Consider the following 16,618-nt stretch of genomic DNA (forward strand, 5'->3'; position numbering starts at 1 on the left):
GTTTACCGAATAATTCATATCATTTCAGTTTAAGGGGTTGGGTACTTTAAAAGGTGGGTAAAGCAGTAAAACTAGCATGACAATTAGCTTTAAGCAAGTTTCGATCTTTGAGTTGACATTGATACTGAACTCTTTCTCTCGCTCGGTATCTCTCTTTCTCTCAGTGATCAAGACTGGTGAAAGTGGATTCACAATTTTCCGGCTCCTGTCCAAGTCAGGAGCTTGGATTTGGGTGCAGGCTAACGCCAGACTAGTCTACAAGGGCGGACGGCCAGACTTCATTGTGGCGCGGCAGAGAGCTCTAAGGTGAGGCTTTCAAACTCACTTTTATCCAGAGGGATCTTTTGCAGAAAATAGGGCTGATCTCTGGTGAACTAAAACTTTTTGAACAGTGATTAAAATCTTTTGAGGCAGCGAACATGAGTCACTTAATCAGTCACTCTCTGTTTTTCTCTGTATCAGTAACGAGGAAGGTGAGGAACATCTTCGCCAGAGGAAGTTGCAGTTGCCCTTCGGCTTTGCAACCGGGGAGGCCGTCCTCTACGAAACAGGTCCTTCTCTGGATATGGGCGACATGCCCAACCAAGGCAAAGGCGGGAAGCTTCCTGTGATGGCCCCGAGTTCCTTGCTGAGCTCTAGGCTAAAGCAGGACCAATCCATCTACCAGGCCAACAATGACCCCAACTCCCAGTTCTGCCTGGAGAAGGCCTTCAGGGACAGCCACGCCTTGCTCAACATACCCCGGAATACCTGGCAACCTGCCATTAGCAGTGAAACAGCAGAAGGTGCTGCTGGGATCAAAGAAGAAGCGAAGGTTCAGGACATGATGGTCAGCCTGCAGCAGATCATTACAGACAGCAGCTTGTGTGGAACCATAGAAGAGTTTAATGTGGACCAGGAGGAGTTAAAGGAGTGGGAAAATGCCCTCTTGCGGATGAGCAACTTGAACAATGAGGCAGAGACACCCATTGAGCTCAATGACATCATGGCCAATGATATCTTCTCATACGTGGAGGACATGCTGTTCAAGGAAACCAGCCCCGGACTTTCCAAAAGGTTGCCTGAGTGCCTCTCCGAGCTGCAGCTGGAAGGAGAGATTGAGGGCCAAGGTGGCCAGGAGCTTGCTGACTTTTTGAGTGTTCAAGATGGTGTTCAAGATACAGGAAGCCCAGGCAGGGGAATGATGAAGCTCACACACGTGAGTCCGGAGATCCCTCTTGCGCAGCAGGATGCATTTGCAGACTTGTTTGGCATCTCTGAAATGGCAGGACAGAAGATACCCAGCTTCAATAATCTGATGGGATTCGACTCTCCACTTGCCGGGCAGCAGAACCAGGCAAGGCTTGTGCCACAAATTGACCAGGGACTGGGGTCTCAGTCATCGATGCAAGCAGGAAGCGTGGTGTATCCAAACAATGTGGCACTGCCGAACCCTTCAGAACCAATCCCAGCCGGTGAGCTTCCACAACCAGCTGAACCAGCCAATCAGGCAGAGCAATCAGTGGGTCCCCAGTAGCGAGACTCACAGCCAAAATATTTCACTTCCACAAGATGTCCCATTGAATCCCTCCCCCAGCACTGGCCTCCAAGGACAGTTTTCTATCAACACTCAGAACATAGCAAATCAGACCAATCAAAGACTCCCGACATGGCAGCCGTCCCACCCGTCTGTTCAGTCAAGGCTGCCAAACATCCCAAACATTCCCAACATTGTGAATGTCCCCAATATCCCAAATGTCCCCAGTGGTCGTCACCAGGTTCTCTGCGGACAGCCGAAAAATGTCGAGGAAGATCCACTCGCTAGATTAATGATGCAGTCTAACTTTGGCTCTGGCTCCTATCCTCAACCTTCTGCCAATACAGTGTACAGCCAGCAGGGGGAGCTCATGCAGCCTTCTGCAAGTTCATTGTATGTCCAGCAGGCGGAGCTGATCCAAACGCCTGCTAACAGCCTCTTCAACCAGCAAGGAGAGTTAATGCAGACAGCTGCTAATAGTGTCTACAACCAGCAGGGGGAGCTGATGCAGCCTTCTGCTAATGCAGTGTTTGGCCAGCAGGCGGATATGATGGCCAATTCTGTCCCTGCACCAGCCAGCAGCTGCATGTTTGAGAGGCCACCACAGGCCCCCATGAACGGCCTATGCTACGATCCAGTCGCGCAAGAAGCCTTGATTTCATCTCACCAGAAGACGAAAGGCTTCATTACCCAGACATCACCACAGGGGTCATGCTTCTACCAGAGTGGACTGGGAGACAATGTCCTGAACAGCATGACCATACCAGAGGGAAACAACATCAACACCATCCCCTGCCACCTCCCACTGAGGCAGGAGGGCATGCTCCCACAGCAGCAGTACCTTACCTGCAATGGACAGACACAGGTAACACGCAAGGTTCAACAGGCGATTCCACCGACTTTTTAGAATTTCTGCATGATTAAATGGTTGAGATGTAAACAGAGTCGTTCAGAGTGGTTTGGTGTGAAACGCTCCGTTCTGGAGTCAGAACTGTTCACAGTGGTAGTGATAGGAACCAGACGTCCACCTCTAAAAGCTCCCTCACAGAAAGTTACTACATGAAATGGTTATGAATTCACTGCCTGATGACTGAGACACTGTTTTATGATAGTTTAGAGAAGATTTTGGCCTTAAAATCCATTCGTGGTGGAGGGATACATGTAGGGCGTCATGAGGCAAAAATAATCCCCAAAAAACATTTGTTTCAGATTTTACCATCATCGACATTCCATCTAGAACTCAGAAGACACGTGTAGGTTCACTGGTGGTTTTGGATAGTAAATAAAATGACCATATAGTCCTATGCAAAAGTTTGGGCACCCCTGGTCAAGTTCCTTGTTTTGTTGGTTTTCTAAGTATAATCTAGTTACACCTCCTCTGCAGAGAACACACTGCACATTAAAACCCATAGGTACTGTTTATTTGCCTGAAATGAGGCCTGTGCAAAATGTAAGGATACATTTCATATTTTTATAGTTTTATTTTTTTCCTATGTTAAACTCAGCAAATAATAACAAATCTACACTAAAATCTGCAGAAAAAAGGTCGTATTCTCAAGTTCTCTGTTGAGGACGTCTTAACTTATTTTCAAGCAGAAAATAAACACGTCATTTGACATTTCACACCAAACCACCCTGAATCACTCTGAGGTAAATAAAATGTGTTGAAAAATGATCAAAGTTATGGCTCAGATAAATCAAGCTAGTCAAACTAGTTAAAGCTGTGGTGTGGATAAAATAAAAAAGTTATGGTTCTGAAAAAAATAGCTTAGTTAATTTAAAATAGTTAAAAAAATAGTTTAGCTTTGGTTTATAATAGTGTAAAATATATATTTGGAAAGTTGCATTTACAGTCTGATAGAAAAGAAAAGTTACTGTTCTGACAAAATAATGCAAAATTATGGTTTGAAGAAAATAAATAAAGCTCTTGTAAATTAGCAAAATTTATTTCACAAACAAAATAATCATAGTTGTGGTTGAAATTAGTTAAAATTACAGTTCTGATAGAATAAAAGGTAAAAGTTATGGTTGGAATAATAAGTTTTCTTTGAGGTTGTTGTTTGAATAAAAATGTTAATTTGTGATTCGGTTGAAATATGAATGATAAAACTATGGTTTGATGAAATGTTTCAGATAAATTGTTTTCGGGTAATTATGTTCGAATCTTTGACTGGCTCAGTATTTACCACTACAGCGTGTTTCAAGCGGCATTTTAATGGTCTTTCTTTTTTTCTACAGATCACCAACCATCCAATCAAGGACAACGGAACGTTTCATCTCGGAACCTCGTGTTTTTCCGGCAACAACCAAAACAGCAATTTTTAGGGAAAAAAGGAAAACAGCCCGTCCATTTGCAGCCACTGATGTGCCTACAGACTTTCAAAAGCAGCACTTTTCTCTAAACGGAGAAAAAGGAGACGCCGTAAATGTTCAGACTCTTTCGTATATTGTTTCGTTCTGTTGCAGCTGAAAAAGGACGAGAGATCGGAACGGTAGCGCTCTGAGAACAGGCTACCAGTGGAACCCCGCCTGTCTGCTTAAACACACTCACTCCTTCACCTGTTCATTCGGTCATTCGGTCACTCCCTGACCAGAGGAGAAAAAGAAGTACCCATGAGAACATATTTATTTTCATAATTTTTCATGCATTTCCTTCTCTGGTTTATTTAGTTTCATTGTTTATAGTCGTTTCGACGAAAGGCGAGAGAGGCGTGGAGTGGTGGAGAATGCGGGCAGAGTGTGTGTGTGAGAGTGTGTGTGTATGTATGTGTGTGTGTGTGTGTGTGTGTGTGGTGTGGTAGAGGAGGGGCCACCCAGACCTCAGTTATGAAGTATGCAGTAGAAAAGGTAGGACCTTTTCATTGCGGGGATAAGATTCTGGGGAAAGCCATTTAAGACGCACACTCTTGTTAATTTTTTTTTGTTTTGTTTTTGTTTTTGTTTTCTATTTATTTAGAAAGCTTAATACTCAAAAAGGGAAAAGGCTGTCACTGTAGTCGAGAAGCCCTCATGTGCTCCCTTTTACTTCGCTCTCTATGCACTTAGGATGGTGAAATACACACCTGTTAAAAAATAGAAAAAAAAAAGTACCAGTCATCCAGCGACAGCAGTATATCATATCTCTGAATAAGTCATATGCAGTTATGCTTGGCATACTATCATTTATCTCAGTGTGTATATACAGCAACACAAAGTACCGCGTTTACCTTGACCCTGATCCGGATGTGGAGGGGCAGCTGGACAGTTACAGCTACCGCTGCTTGACCGACAGCCCGGTTGAAGCAGAATTCCCTTGAAGCTCTTCGTCTTTTGGATTTTTAAGGCGAGCGGAGGAACCCCCCCCCCTCATCTGAACCCAACGGCCAATCGCACAGGCTTAATTTGACATACAGAAACCCTACAGCCAGTCTTGTGGGCCCAATTGGACATGCACAACCCCAACAGCCAATCACATGAGCTCAGTCTGACATGCAAAACCCCAACGGTCAATCAGGTGAGCCCAGTCTGACATGCACAAACTCAATGACCAATCACACAAGCCCAGTCTGACATGCAGAAACTCAATGACCAATCACACGAGCCCAGTCTGACATGCAGAAACTCAACAGCCAATCACACTGGCCCAATCAGACAAACAAAAACCCAACAGCTAATCACCCTGGCCTAATCAGACAAACAAAAACCCAACAGCCAACCACACTGGCCCAATCAGACAAACAAAAACCCAACAGCCCATCACACTGGCCCAATCAGACAAACAAAACCCCAACAGCCCATCACACTGGCCCAATCAGACAAACAAAAACCCAGCAGCCCATCACACTGGCCCAATCAGACAAACAAAAACCCAGCAGCCCATCACACTGGCCCAATCAGACAAACAAAAACCCAACAGCCAATCACCCTGGCCTAATCAGACAAACAAAAACCCAACAGCCAACCACACTGGCCCAATCAAACAAACAAAAACCCAACAGCCCATCACACTGGCCCAATCAGACGAAAACCCAACAGCCCATCACACTGGCCCAATCAGACAAACAAAAACCCAGCAGCCCATCACACTGGCCCAATCAGACAAACAAAAACCCAGCAGCCCATCACACTGGCCCAATCAGACAAACAAAAACCCAACAGCCCAATCACACTGGCCCAATCAGACAAACAAAAACCCAACAGCCCATCACACTGGCCCAATCAGACAAACAAAAACCCAGCAGCCCATCACACTGGCCCAATCAGACAAACAAAACCCAGCAGCCAACCACACTGGCCCAATCAGACAAACAAAAACCCAACAGCCCATCACACTGGCCCAATCAGACAAACAAAAACCCAACAGCCCATCACACTGGCCCAATCAGACAAACAAAAACCCAACAGCCCATCACACTGGCCCAATCAGACAAAAACCCAACAGCCCATCACACTGGCCCAATCAGACAAACAAAAACCCAGACAGCCCATCACACTGGCCCAATCAGACAAACAAAAACCAGATGACCCAGCTGGACACACAAAAACCCAACAGCCAATCACTCAAGTCCAGGACTTTGACACTATACCCAGCACCCTGCCAACGGGACACCCAGGGGTCACGTGTTTCTAACCTGAACTGGACTTTTGATGGACCTTGTATGGACGATTTTATTGCAGTAAAGGAAACCGTGAACACGTGACCCAGGAGTTTGTTTTTATCTGCCTGCTCCCCACTGTCTGAAACAGTAATGTATTACCACCATATGATAACCAGAATATCATGATAAAGGACATCGTATATTCTTCTGCTTTTGTTTATGTTCTAAATACGCTTTTATATTTTTGTACGCATTTAATGGAGATTGTTGAAACATCATTGAGCCATTTTTGTGTCTGCTTGTGCTGATAACTGCTCTGCTGTCCGTCTTGTCCAGCACTTCTGTTGATAACGAATGCTAGCTAGCGTCTTCTGTCCTGCCGTAGCAGAGCCCGTGTGTCCGGTGTGAACGGACACCGGGCCGCAAACCAGCCGTCGCTTTGTTTGCTGTTTGTTTGCTGTTTATTCCTCTGCTGATCTCCTGACCCACGTTTGTGAAAGCGGATTTCTGGTTCCCGTCCCTTCAGAAGAGCGACTCCAGCAAGTTAGCAGACCATCGTTAATATGATCTATGAGCCTTTTTCCAATGTGCCTTATTCTCTCTGACACTTTAGCCTTTTAATACGATTATATACACACATATATATTCTTAATATGATCGTATAGCATTATGAACGTGTAAATGTACCAAATTTAACGTCTATAAACATTTTCGTACCTCAATATTAAGGAAATATGACTGATTGCAGATTTGATATTAAACAGCTTTTTTTTCCTTTTTCACTCCTGAATGTTTTCGTAGTTCGGTCTGAAGATCGGAGCCTCGGCTCAGCTTTATTGCGTCATTTTTAACAGATTTAATATGATCGGGTGTTTAAGATTGTCTGCCTGTGGTTTTAAGAACCCGTATTCACTTCACGTTCATGCTTCTTTAAGAGAGAGATGTGATCAGATCTCACTGCAGAGCTGCTGAGATCAGACCTTCTAGCAATATTCCTGCAACGCTAGTCTAGTGGCAAAATTTCCAAATTAGATGTCTCTGGTGTGGAAGCTCATTCCCGACTTTGTCTCTCCTTCTGTTTCCAGAAATATTTGCCTTAGAACCTCCGAATAATGACTTATTTTCTCTAAATTTTTACGAAGTAGTGCTAAATTCTTACGTTTGTCAATTTGAAAATAACAGTTTCTCGAATTGTTAATACTATCTAAAAACAATGAATCATTTTCTCAAACATTTGACTTAATATCTCAAAATAATGACTTTCTCACAATTTTGGCCTAGCATTGCTAAATTCTGACATTTCTCAAAAATTTGACTTGGTATCTGAAAATAATGACTTATTTTCTCGAAAAGAAATACTTAGTACTTAGTTTTCTCAGCAATTTGACTTTTGTGAAAATAAAGATAATTTTTCAAAATCTTCACTTATCTAAAAAAAAAATGAGTTTTTTCAATATTCTGACTTATGTCATAATAATGACATATTTTCTCGAAATTTTGGCCTAGTAGTGCTAAATTATTACATTTCTTCATAATTTCACTGATGTCAAAATAATAATCATTGTCCAGGGCCTGACCGATACATTTTTTGCCGATGTTTTAGACCGGCCAATACTGAAGTCACAGGTTTATCAGTTTTGGTGAAAATTCAGCCGATAAAGCATCAATAATGCGTTTGTAAGTTATGGTACCCATCAGATAACGTGTTGAAGTCAAAATATGCACGATTGCTGATTTGTGTTAAGTGTGCCCTGTGCAAAAGTTACGGCACACATTTTATGTTTGTTTTTTTTTTTCAAAATTATAAAGTAATCAAGTACTAAAATGTCCAGAAAACATGTCGTATTTAAGCTTTTTTCAACATTATTTTGGAGAATGAAACCGAAATTGTGAAACTATTGAATCTTTAACTCTAAAATCGGTATCGGTGATGAATTTTTTGTATCAGTTGGGCTCTGGTGCTTCACACACTTCTGAATGGGGGTCTAAACGGGGGGCAAATAAACACAGCTCTACAACCAGAACACTCTATCTCTCTCTCTCTCTGTCTCTCTCTCTGTCTCTCTCTCTCTCCAGGTTCACTGATTGTGTTGGGCAGTAAAGGTGGGGTCGTAAACGTGGCAGCTATAGTGAGCACGATGTGTTTTTGTTTTTTTTCCGTGGCGTGGCCGAAGGAGGGGACACCGAGTGTTCAGAGCCGTACAGTTCAAGGGTTTTAGAGGAGGAGCGCACTTTCTCGTACGTTGTCTAAGTGCCTAAAAAAAATTTCGTAATCTTCACGTTGAATGCTAAAATGGGGGGGTTAGGGCATCTAAATAGCCCTTAATGTGGACAGTGCGGTCCGCTGCCCCTACGAAACAAAAAAGAGAGAGAAATTCATCGCTTTACAGCCGTGTGCAAAAGTTTTGGCACCCCCGGTCAGTCCGATTTTTTTCACTCTGTAGCGTCCTCTGCAGGGGGCACATTTTTATGCACAGGTTACTGTTCATTCGCTGAGTGAGATGAACGCATGAAAACACGAGGCCTGTGCAAATGTTTTTTTTTTGCTATTTATTTTACGTTTATTTTTGTTTCCGATGCACTAAAATGCCCTAAGTTGGCTCCCCAGAGAAGACGCATCAGCTGGGTTTGACCGAGGGGGCTCGAACTTTTGCACACAACTGTATGTAGTCAGTATATTCCATAGATTATGAGAGAATATGTTCCGATATTTTTCCGATACTTCGCTCTTTTGTATGGGGCCTGACGATCTGTAAACACAAGCATTTAAATATCGTAACGATATATTTTTGATATTAAAGTAAATGCCTGATTTTCAAGAGCAGGTCTGTAAATGATTGACAGGTGGAGATGACTGACAGCTATGAGAGATGATTGACAGGTGAGATGGGGTTTTGGTTTGGCCTTTAGAGGGCGTCCAGCCGTGATGGACGAGTGACTCTTTTGCGTGTTTTGGGTTAGAGGAAGTGTCCAGAGCGTCCGCAGCACTGATCTGATCGGACTGTGTTGATTCCTGAATGTTTGAATTTGAATCAGTCGTGATAAAGTCTGAGTTATTCGGTCGATAAAACTCTCTGGACGTTTTTAAAGTAAAGCTATTTTTACAAAGGCTCAGTGTTTTGTGTAAATACGTCCTGCAGTCACAGTTTCTGTAATCAGTGTATTAAAAAAAGCACTGAATCAAATCAAAAGAATCATACTGAATCAAAAGAATCATATTGAATCAAATCGGGGTGAAAACTGAGATTTTATGATTCATTGAATCGTTTCCTAAAGAACCAGAATCAAATTGAACCAAATTGAATTGGTCGACCAATTACCCCTTTTACCCCCTCTCTCTCTCATTCTCTGTCTTTCCCCCTTTTTCTTTTTTTACTCTATATTTGTCTGCCTTTTCTCTTCTTTTCTGTCTTTCTGTCCTGTCTTTCTTTCTTTCTTTCTTTCTTTCTGTCTTTCCTTCTTTCTTTTTACCGCTTTCTCTCCTTCCTTATCTTCTCTCTCTGGCCCTCTTTCTCTCTCTCTCTCTCTCCTTCTTTTTCTCTCTCTTTCTCCCCTCTTCTCTCTCTCTCTACCCCTCTCTCTTCTCTCTCTCCCTTTTTCTTTCTCTCTCTCTCTCCTCTCTCCCTCTCTCTCTCTACCCCTCTCTCGTTCTCTCCTTTCTCTTCTCTCTCTCCCTTTTTCTTTCTCTCTCTCTCCTCTCTCCCTCTTTCTCTCTACCCCCTCTCTCTTTCTCTCCTCTCTCTCCCTTTTTCTTTCTCTCTCTCTCCTTCTCTCTCTGTCTTTCTCTCTCCGTCTCTCTCCTCTCTCCCATCCCACCCCCCCCTCAGTGCCAAAGCCCTGCTCTGTGTCGGTCAGTAACTCTGCTCAGATCTCTGTTTGCTGTAGAAACAGAGGGACGGTTGTTTTACACTGTCCTGCTTTTATGTGTCCAGCTCTCTGCTGATGTCCACCTGCCTTCTTTTAAATGCAGTATCATTGTATAATTCACTTTATTGTTATTATTATTATTATTATTATTGTTATTATTATTATTATTGTATGTATTCTTGTTGTCGTCGTCGCTCCACGCAGCCTTTATTTTTATTTTTATTTTTATTTGTATGTTGTTTTTGTGCTCATGAATGCAGTCTATATGATGTTGTAAATGTCCTGCACAGCTCGTGAAACGTGTAAGCGCGTGTTGTTTGGCCTCGCGCTGATTTTACTGCAGCTCCTCTTTCTGCTCTGTTTTGTATTAGCAGACGTTTCTGTGTTTGCCGTGTCTATCAATATTCACCTCTTTACTTTATTAAAGAGTTATTACGACTCCAGCGCTGCGTGAACGTGTTATTATTATCCAGTAGAGGGCGCTAGAGTACGCGCTCAGTCTGAGGGGGGACAGGTCATCACTGCAGCTGCGGATCAGAGCGGGACGTCCTGCAGGCTGAATCACAGCTCTGTACAGGGGGCAGTGTTAGAGCCCACCACTCGGGGTCAGGAGGGGTCAGCAGGCTCCCTGTTTTCTTTAAACTACCAGATATGCTGTAACTTAACAAGCAGAGCTATGATAATAATAATAATAATAATAACAATAATAATAATAAAGTACAAGTTTAATAATTTACAGTTAATTATAACAAAATTGTACTGTTATTACTATACAAAAATAAATATAAATAAATACTCCTATTATTATTATTATTATTATTATTTACTTATAAAAATCTAAAACACAATAACGTATACTATAATAGAAGATTTCAGTTTCTATTAAATATAAATATATGAATTGATTTACTAATTTAATTAATTATTATTATTATTATCATCATCTTTATTATATATATGCAAATATATTTATAAACAAATAATACATAATAACAAATATATTCAATATAGCAGATATTATATTTGTATTATACGTATTGTATTTTATTATATATAATATTGATTATAACAATAATTGTTACTGTTACTATTACATACAAACAAATATTTCTAGTACTACTAATAATTTACTAATTTAATTAAATATTGTTATTATTATCATTATTATTATTATCTTTATTCTTATATACGTGTAGATATATATGTATACATATATTATTATATATAACTTTTATATGTATATGTTTTATGTTATATATTAAACGTAATAAATATGTAATATAGTAAATATATTTTAATTATACATTTTAACTAATATATATATATATATATATATATACTACTCTAGTTACTTTAAAGAGTTTCTATTGACTAACAAGTAAAGCTGTGGTAATGATAAATACTATTACTAATAATAATTACTATTAATTACTAATAACTAATAATAATCTAATCATTTAATTATATCAGTAAGTACTGTTATCTGTACGAATAAATATATGTAATATAAATAAAAATACTGTACATTTGTTGCTAGAATTGTGGGGATTTTGATTCTGTCATTATACTACTATATTATTATATTTATATGTAATATTACTGTATTACTACTAAAATAATTATAATCGTGTTTCCTTTCTGCTGTATTCTAATCTTTATTTATTAATTCTGTGAGTGTTATTGAGTACAGAGTCAGCTGAGTCTCAGTAACACACACACACACACTCACACACACACACACACTCACACACACACACACTCACACACTCACACACACTCACACACACACACACACACACTCACACACACACTCACTCACACACACTCACACACACACACACACACTCACACACACACACACACACACTCACACACACACACACTCACACACACTCACACACACACTCACACACACACACACTCACACACACACACTCACACACACACACACACACACACAAACACACACACACACACACACACACTCTCACACACACACACACACTCACACACACACACTCACACAGCAGACACTTACAGGTTACACTAATTCACAATCAGCTCCACTCTCCAGTGTTTATCCTCTTCTCTTCAAATTAAGAGTCCTTATTTAAGAAATATAAATATTAAATATAAAATACTGCACTCTTACAAAGTTGGTTCTTTAAGGGTTCTGTAGTAAAGAGAAGGGTTCTATATAGAAGCATGAGTTCTATATAGAACCAGTTGCATGCTTAAATGGTTCTCTGCATGGAAATGGTTCTTCATGTTGATGGAGAATGTGCTGTATCTGGTTCTAAAATGTACCAAAAAAGGTTCTGCTACTGTTAAGATGTCAAGCTTGTAACCTTTGTTGGCGCCACATGGAACCATTTTTAAAACGGTTATATACAGAACCAGACAGCACATTCTCCACCAGTCTGAAGAACCATTTCACCATGCAAAGAACCCTTCGAGCATGCAACTGGTTCTATATAGAACCTTTCTCTGTACTAAAGAACCCTTGAGGACCCATCTTTGTGAGAGTGTGGAGCGGCTCCTGTGTCCTCCCACCTGCTTTACTGAACATCTACGTCACCGCCGCGCCTGCTCTCTGATTGGCCAAAACTCGCTCGTGCTGCTGAAGCTCTGACCTGCGCTCTGTATCCGGGCGCGCGCGGCCGCTTCGCCTTATCTATTTGTTTATTTATTTGTTTATTTGTTTGTTTATCTGTTTATTCATACAGCGCGTTAAGCCTTTGAGAGCCCGTGACGCGTTGGGCGCGCTCTCGCCTGCACGGGAGCGAGCGCGCGCTCGGGCGTGTGTATGTGTGTGTGTCCTGGGGAGCGCGCGGGAGCTCGGCAGCGGAGAAGAGGAGCACGCGCCAGCATTACAACCGCTCTTCTGTGGAATTATTCGCTCCTTACTTTGTTTTAATCGTCGAATATTCTGATTTATTCTCGTCATGTTCGTGACTCTCAAGGGGGCGCGCGCACATTTAAGAGCTTTTAATCAGATTTCAGCTCGCGGGTCTGCAGGAGGCAACGCTGGAGTGCGCGCGGAGTGTTTGCTCGGAGCGATGCGGCGGACTCGGGCTGTTTATTTGTGATTATTCGTGATTATTTGTGATTGTTCGTGATTATTTGTGAGTACTCGTGATCACTGATGAGTTTTGCGGAGCTGCAGGAGAGTAGGCGCGTGCGTGTGGGCGTGTGAGTGCGCGCGCCTGAGTGTGTGTGGATCTCTTCAGCACGGACTGCAAACTTTGCGCGCGCGCGTGTGTGTGTGAGAGCAGTAAAGATGGAGGGAGTTACACAGTGAGCGCGCGGACCCTGGATTTTCTATAATAATAATAATAATAATAATAATAATAGTAATAATGTACGCTGGACGGAAGAGGAGGAAGCCCGTGCAGAGAGCGTGAGTAACATTCATCTGTTTATATGTCTGTTATGTGTCTGTTATAAATGTGTTATTATTATTATTATTATTATTATTATTATTATTATTATTGTTGTTGTTGTTGTTGTTGGATTTTATTTTTTGTTAATTTGTTTTTTAGTGTGTGTGTGTGTGTGTGTGTGTGTGTGCGCGCGCGTATGTGTGTGTGTGTGGGTGGGTTATTTTGCTGCAGTGGGGTCGCGCGCTGTCCAGTTATTTGTTCACTCTCGCGCTCGTTCCCACACATTTACATTAACCCGCTGTGTGAGTTCGGTTCACATCGCACGCGCTCAAATGTAACATCACAGCATGCGCACCTTATTTCATCCTGCATGGCAGAGCGCGCGATGAGCAAAGAATAAAAAATAAAACGTAAAATAGAAACGAAAAATAATTTACGGGATTTAATTCGCCGTTATTACACCGTTATTATCACAGCGTCTGTTATTATTATTATTATTATTATTATTATTATTATTATTTAAAGGTGTGTTTTGCTGATTTTAGCATTATGATGTTTCATGAAAATATGATTATACGTAACAATAACAATAATAACAACAATAATAATCATATTATTAATAATAATAATATTAGAATGCAAATAACCAATCAGTTATTATTATTATTATCTAGTATAATAATATAAACTCTTATTATAACATTTTTACTATTTTCTACATTTTAAAATTATGTTTGTTTTACAAAAACATCGTAGAATAAAAGTACAAATATGATAGTTTTCATATACAGAGACATTTTTACTAGAGCAGAATTTAATTCAGTACAATTTTTAAAAAGATGGTTCTCCAGGGTTCTTCAGTGAAGGGGATGGTTCTATTTAGAGCCATGAGTTCTGTATAGAACTATTTACATGATTAAATGATTTCGGCTTCATGATGTTTCTTGATTGAGGGTTCTTTAACAAAAGAAACAGTTCTATTTAGAACCTTGAGTTCTGTTTAGATTCAGTAGCCGTCTTGAATGGTTCTTTGCGTGGTGAAGTGGGTCTTCAGACTGATAGAGAATGTGCTGGTTCTTCTGTTGTTCTGTTAAAGGGTTCTTCTGCTGTTACAGGCTTGACATGGTAACAATAGCAGAACCCCTTTTGTTGCTGTACAGAACCATTAGAACTATTTACCGGACATTCTCCATCGATCTGAAGAACCATTTCACCATACGGAGAACCATGTAAACATGGAATGGCTTTGTGTAGAACTCATGGTTCTAAATAGAACCCTCGGATAACCCTGCTTTTTAGGAGGATATAAAATGAATAATAAATAATAATTTAATAAAATCTAATATGATATTATTATGAGTGTTTAAAGCAACTCAGGTCTAAAAATTCTTTACATAAAGAAAAAAATAACAAACAATAAAGTGTTTATTGTTTATAGTATTGTATTTATTGTTTATTGTTTTCTCTTTAATGAAGCCTGTTTCAGGCCTTTTATTACACTGTATTATTATCACATGTTTATTCATGTTCATTTATGTATATCTGTGTTTATTCAGCTGTTATATGTTGTGTAATATCATATTATTATATCTGTGTTATATGTCTTTATATTAAAGCCGTACTGCTGGAACAGTGAGTGCATTAAAGGGCCCATATGATACATTTGTATTTGCATTTAGTTTGTATGAGTTTATGTAGCAAAACAGTCATAATTCATATTTACCTTTTTTCCTCCTCTGCTGTCTTATTACTGTGCCTTTAAGGCTGATATATGCAAATGGGCCCTTTTCTTATTGGCTACCCTGTATTGTGCTTTATAGGGAGTGAAATGCTCCTTTTAACTTGGGCATGAATGGGCGGGGCTACACTTCTGAAGGGGCTGAGTTGGCTGAATAGATGCATGCAAATATGTTGGATTTAGTGACATCACAAACACAATAGAGCTGTTTATGCAGATCAGTTTCCTTATATGGACTGTATCCATCAATACATGTAGATACATGTTTATGTGTTACATCAGAGACTTTTATTTTGAAAAGAAAGGAAAATAGGGTTTTCCATGATATGGGATAAGGGCCCTTTAAAGCATGCGTATTAGTTTGTACTACACTCTTTAAAAAGATGGTTCTATAAAGGTTCTTTAGTAAAGACAGTGGTTCTGTGCAGAAACATGAACATAAAGAACCATTTGCATGCTTGTACGGCAAAATGGTTCTTCAAACTGATGGAGAATGTTTTGTGTATGGTTCTATATGGCACCAAAAAGGGTTCTTCTATTGTAGCAGAACCCCTTTTGGCACTAGATAGAAGCATTTTCTGTATAGATTCATTTGCATGCTTGAATTGTTCTTTGCATGGTAAAGCGGTTCTTCAAATTGATGGAGAATGTGTTGCATAGAACCTTTTTCAGAATGGTTCTATATAGCACCAAAAAAGTGTTCTTCTATTGGTAAACGCTTGACATCTTAACAATAGAAGAACCCTTTTTGGTATAGATAGAGAGAGAGAGATATTGAGTTTAATAGATTGTTTAAAAGATGGTTCTTTAAGTGTTCTTTAGTAAAGGCAATGGTTCTATTTAGAAATACGAGTTCTATGTAGAACTATTTGCGTGCTTAAACGGTTCTTTGCATGATGAAATAGTTCTTCAGATTGATGGAGTATGTGTTGTGTATGGTTCTATATAGCACCCAAAAAGAGTTCTGCTATTGTTCTATTAAAAGGTTCTTCTGTTGGTACAAGCTTTACATTGTAACAATAGAAGAACCCTTTTTGGTTCTATATAGACACATTCGCCATCAATCTGAAGAACCATCTCATCATGCAAGCATGCAAATGGTTCTTTGAATGTTCATGGATCTGTATAGAACCATTGTCTTTACTAAAGAACCCTTGAAGAACCGTCTGTTTTGAGAGTGTAGTAGTCTGTAGTAGTATGAGTGTAATACTGATTTACAGTAAGCCTGTATATAAATGTGTGCAGGGTGAAGGCTCCTCCCACTGAGGGGGTGAAGTCCAACCCCTCCAAGCGCCACAGGGACCGCCTGAATTCAGAGCTGGAGCGACTGGCCCGCCTGCTGCCCTTCCCCGAGGAGGTGACCTCCAGCCTGGACAAACTGTCCATCCTGCGGCTCAGCGTCAGCTACCTGAGAGCCAAGAACTTCTTCACCGGTCAGTCAGAGTGAAGGCTTAGACGAATGTGGTGCTTAAAGGCTGCACAGTACATCGTTTGGTAATTGTTATCACAATACTGACCATTGCAACGCAGATATGAT

At 40.5% G+C, this 16,618-nt stretch overlaps 2 protein-coding genes across 2 annotated transcripts in view; both read left to right on the forward strand.

Annotated features, from left to right (window-relative positions):
• Positions 1–5,926, forward strand: part of ahr2 (aryl hydrocarbon receptor 2) — a 95,817-nt gene extending 89,891 nt beyond the window's left edge. Inside the window, exons 9-11 of the mRNA XM_036562060.1 lie at positions 165–306; positions 463–2,381; positions 3,755–5,926. Coding sequence (XP_036417953.1) covers positions 165–306; positions 463–1,516 — 1,196 coding nt within the window. The 3' untranslated portion in view covers positions 1,517–2,381; positions 3,755–5,926. The remainder of the gene's footprint in view (positions 1–164; positions 307–462; positions 2,382–3,754) is intronic.
• Positions 5,927–13,080: 7,154 nt separating this feature from the next.
• Positions 13,081–16,618, forward strand: part of ahr1b (aryl hydrocarbon receptor 1b) — a 69,988-nt gene continuing 66,450 nt past the window's right edge. The window contains exons 1-2 of the mRNA XM_036562062.1: positions 13,081–13,360; positions 16,327–16,514. Coding sequence (XP_036417955.1) covers positions 13,320–13,360; positions 16,327–16,514 — 229 coding nt within the window. The 5' untranslated portion in view covers positions 13,081–13,319. The remainder of the gene's footprint in view (positions 13,361–16,326; positions 16,515–16,618) is intronic.

The sequence above is a fragment of the Colossoma macropomum genome, unplaced genomic scaffold (genome assembly GCF_904425465.1).
Source record: "Colossoma macropomum unplaced genomic scaffold, Colossoma_macropomum, whole genome shotgun sequence".
Classification (NCBI taxonomy): Eukaryota; Metazoa; Chordata; class Actinopteri; order Characiformes; family Serrasalmidae; genus Colossoma; species Colossoma macropomum.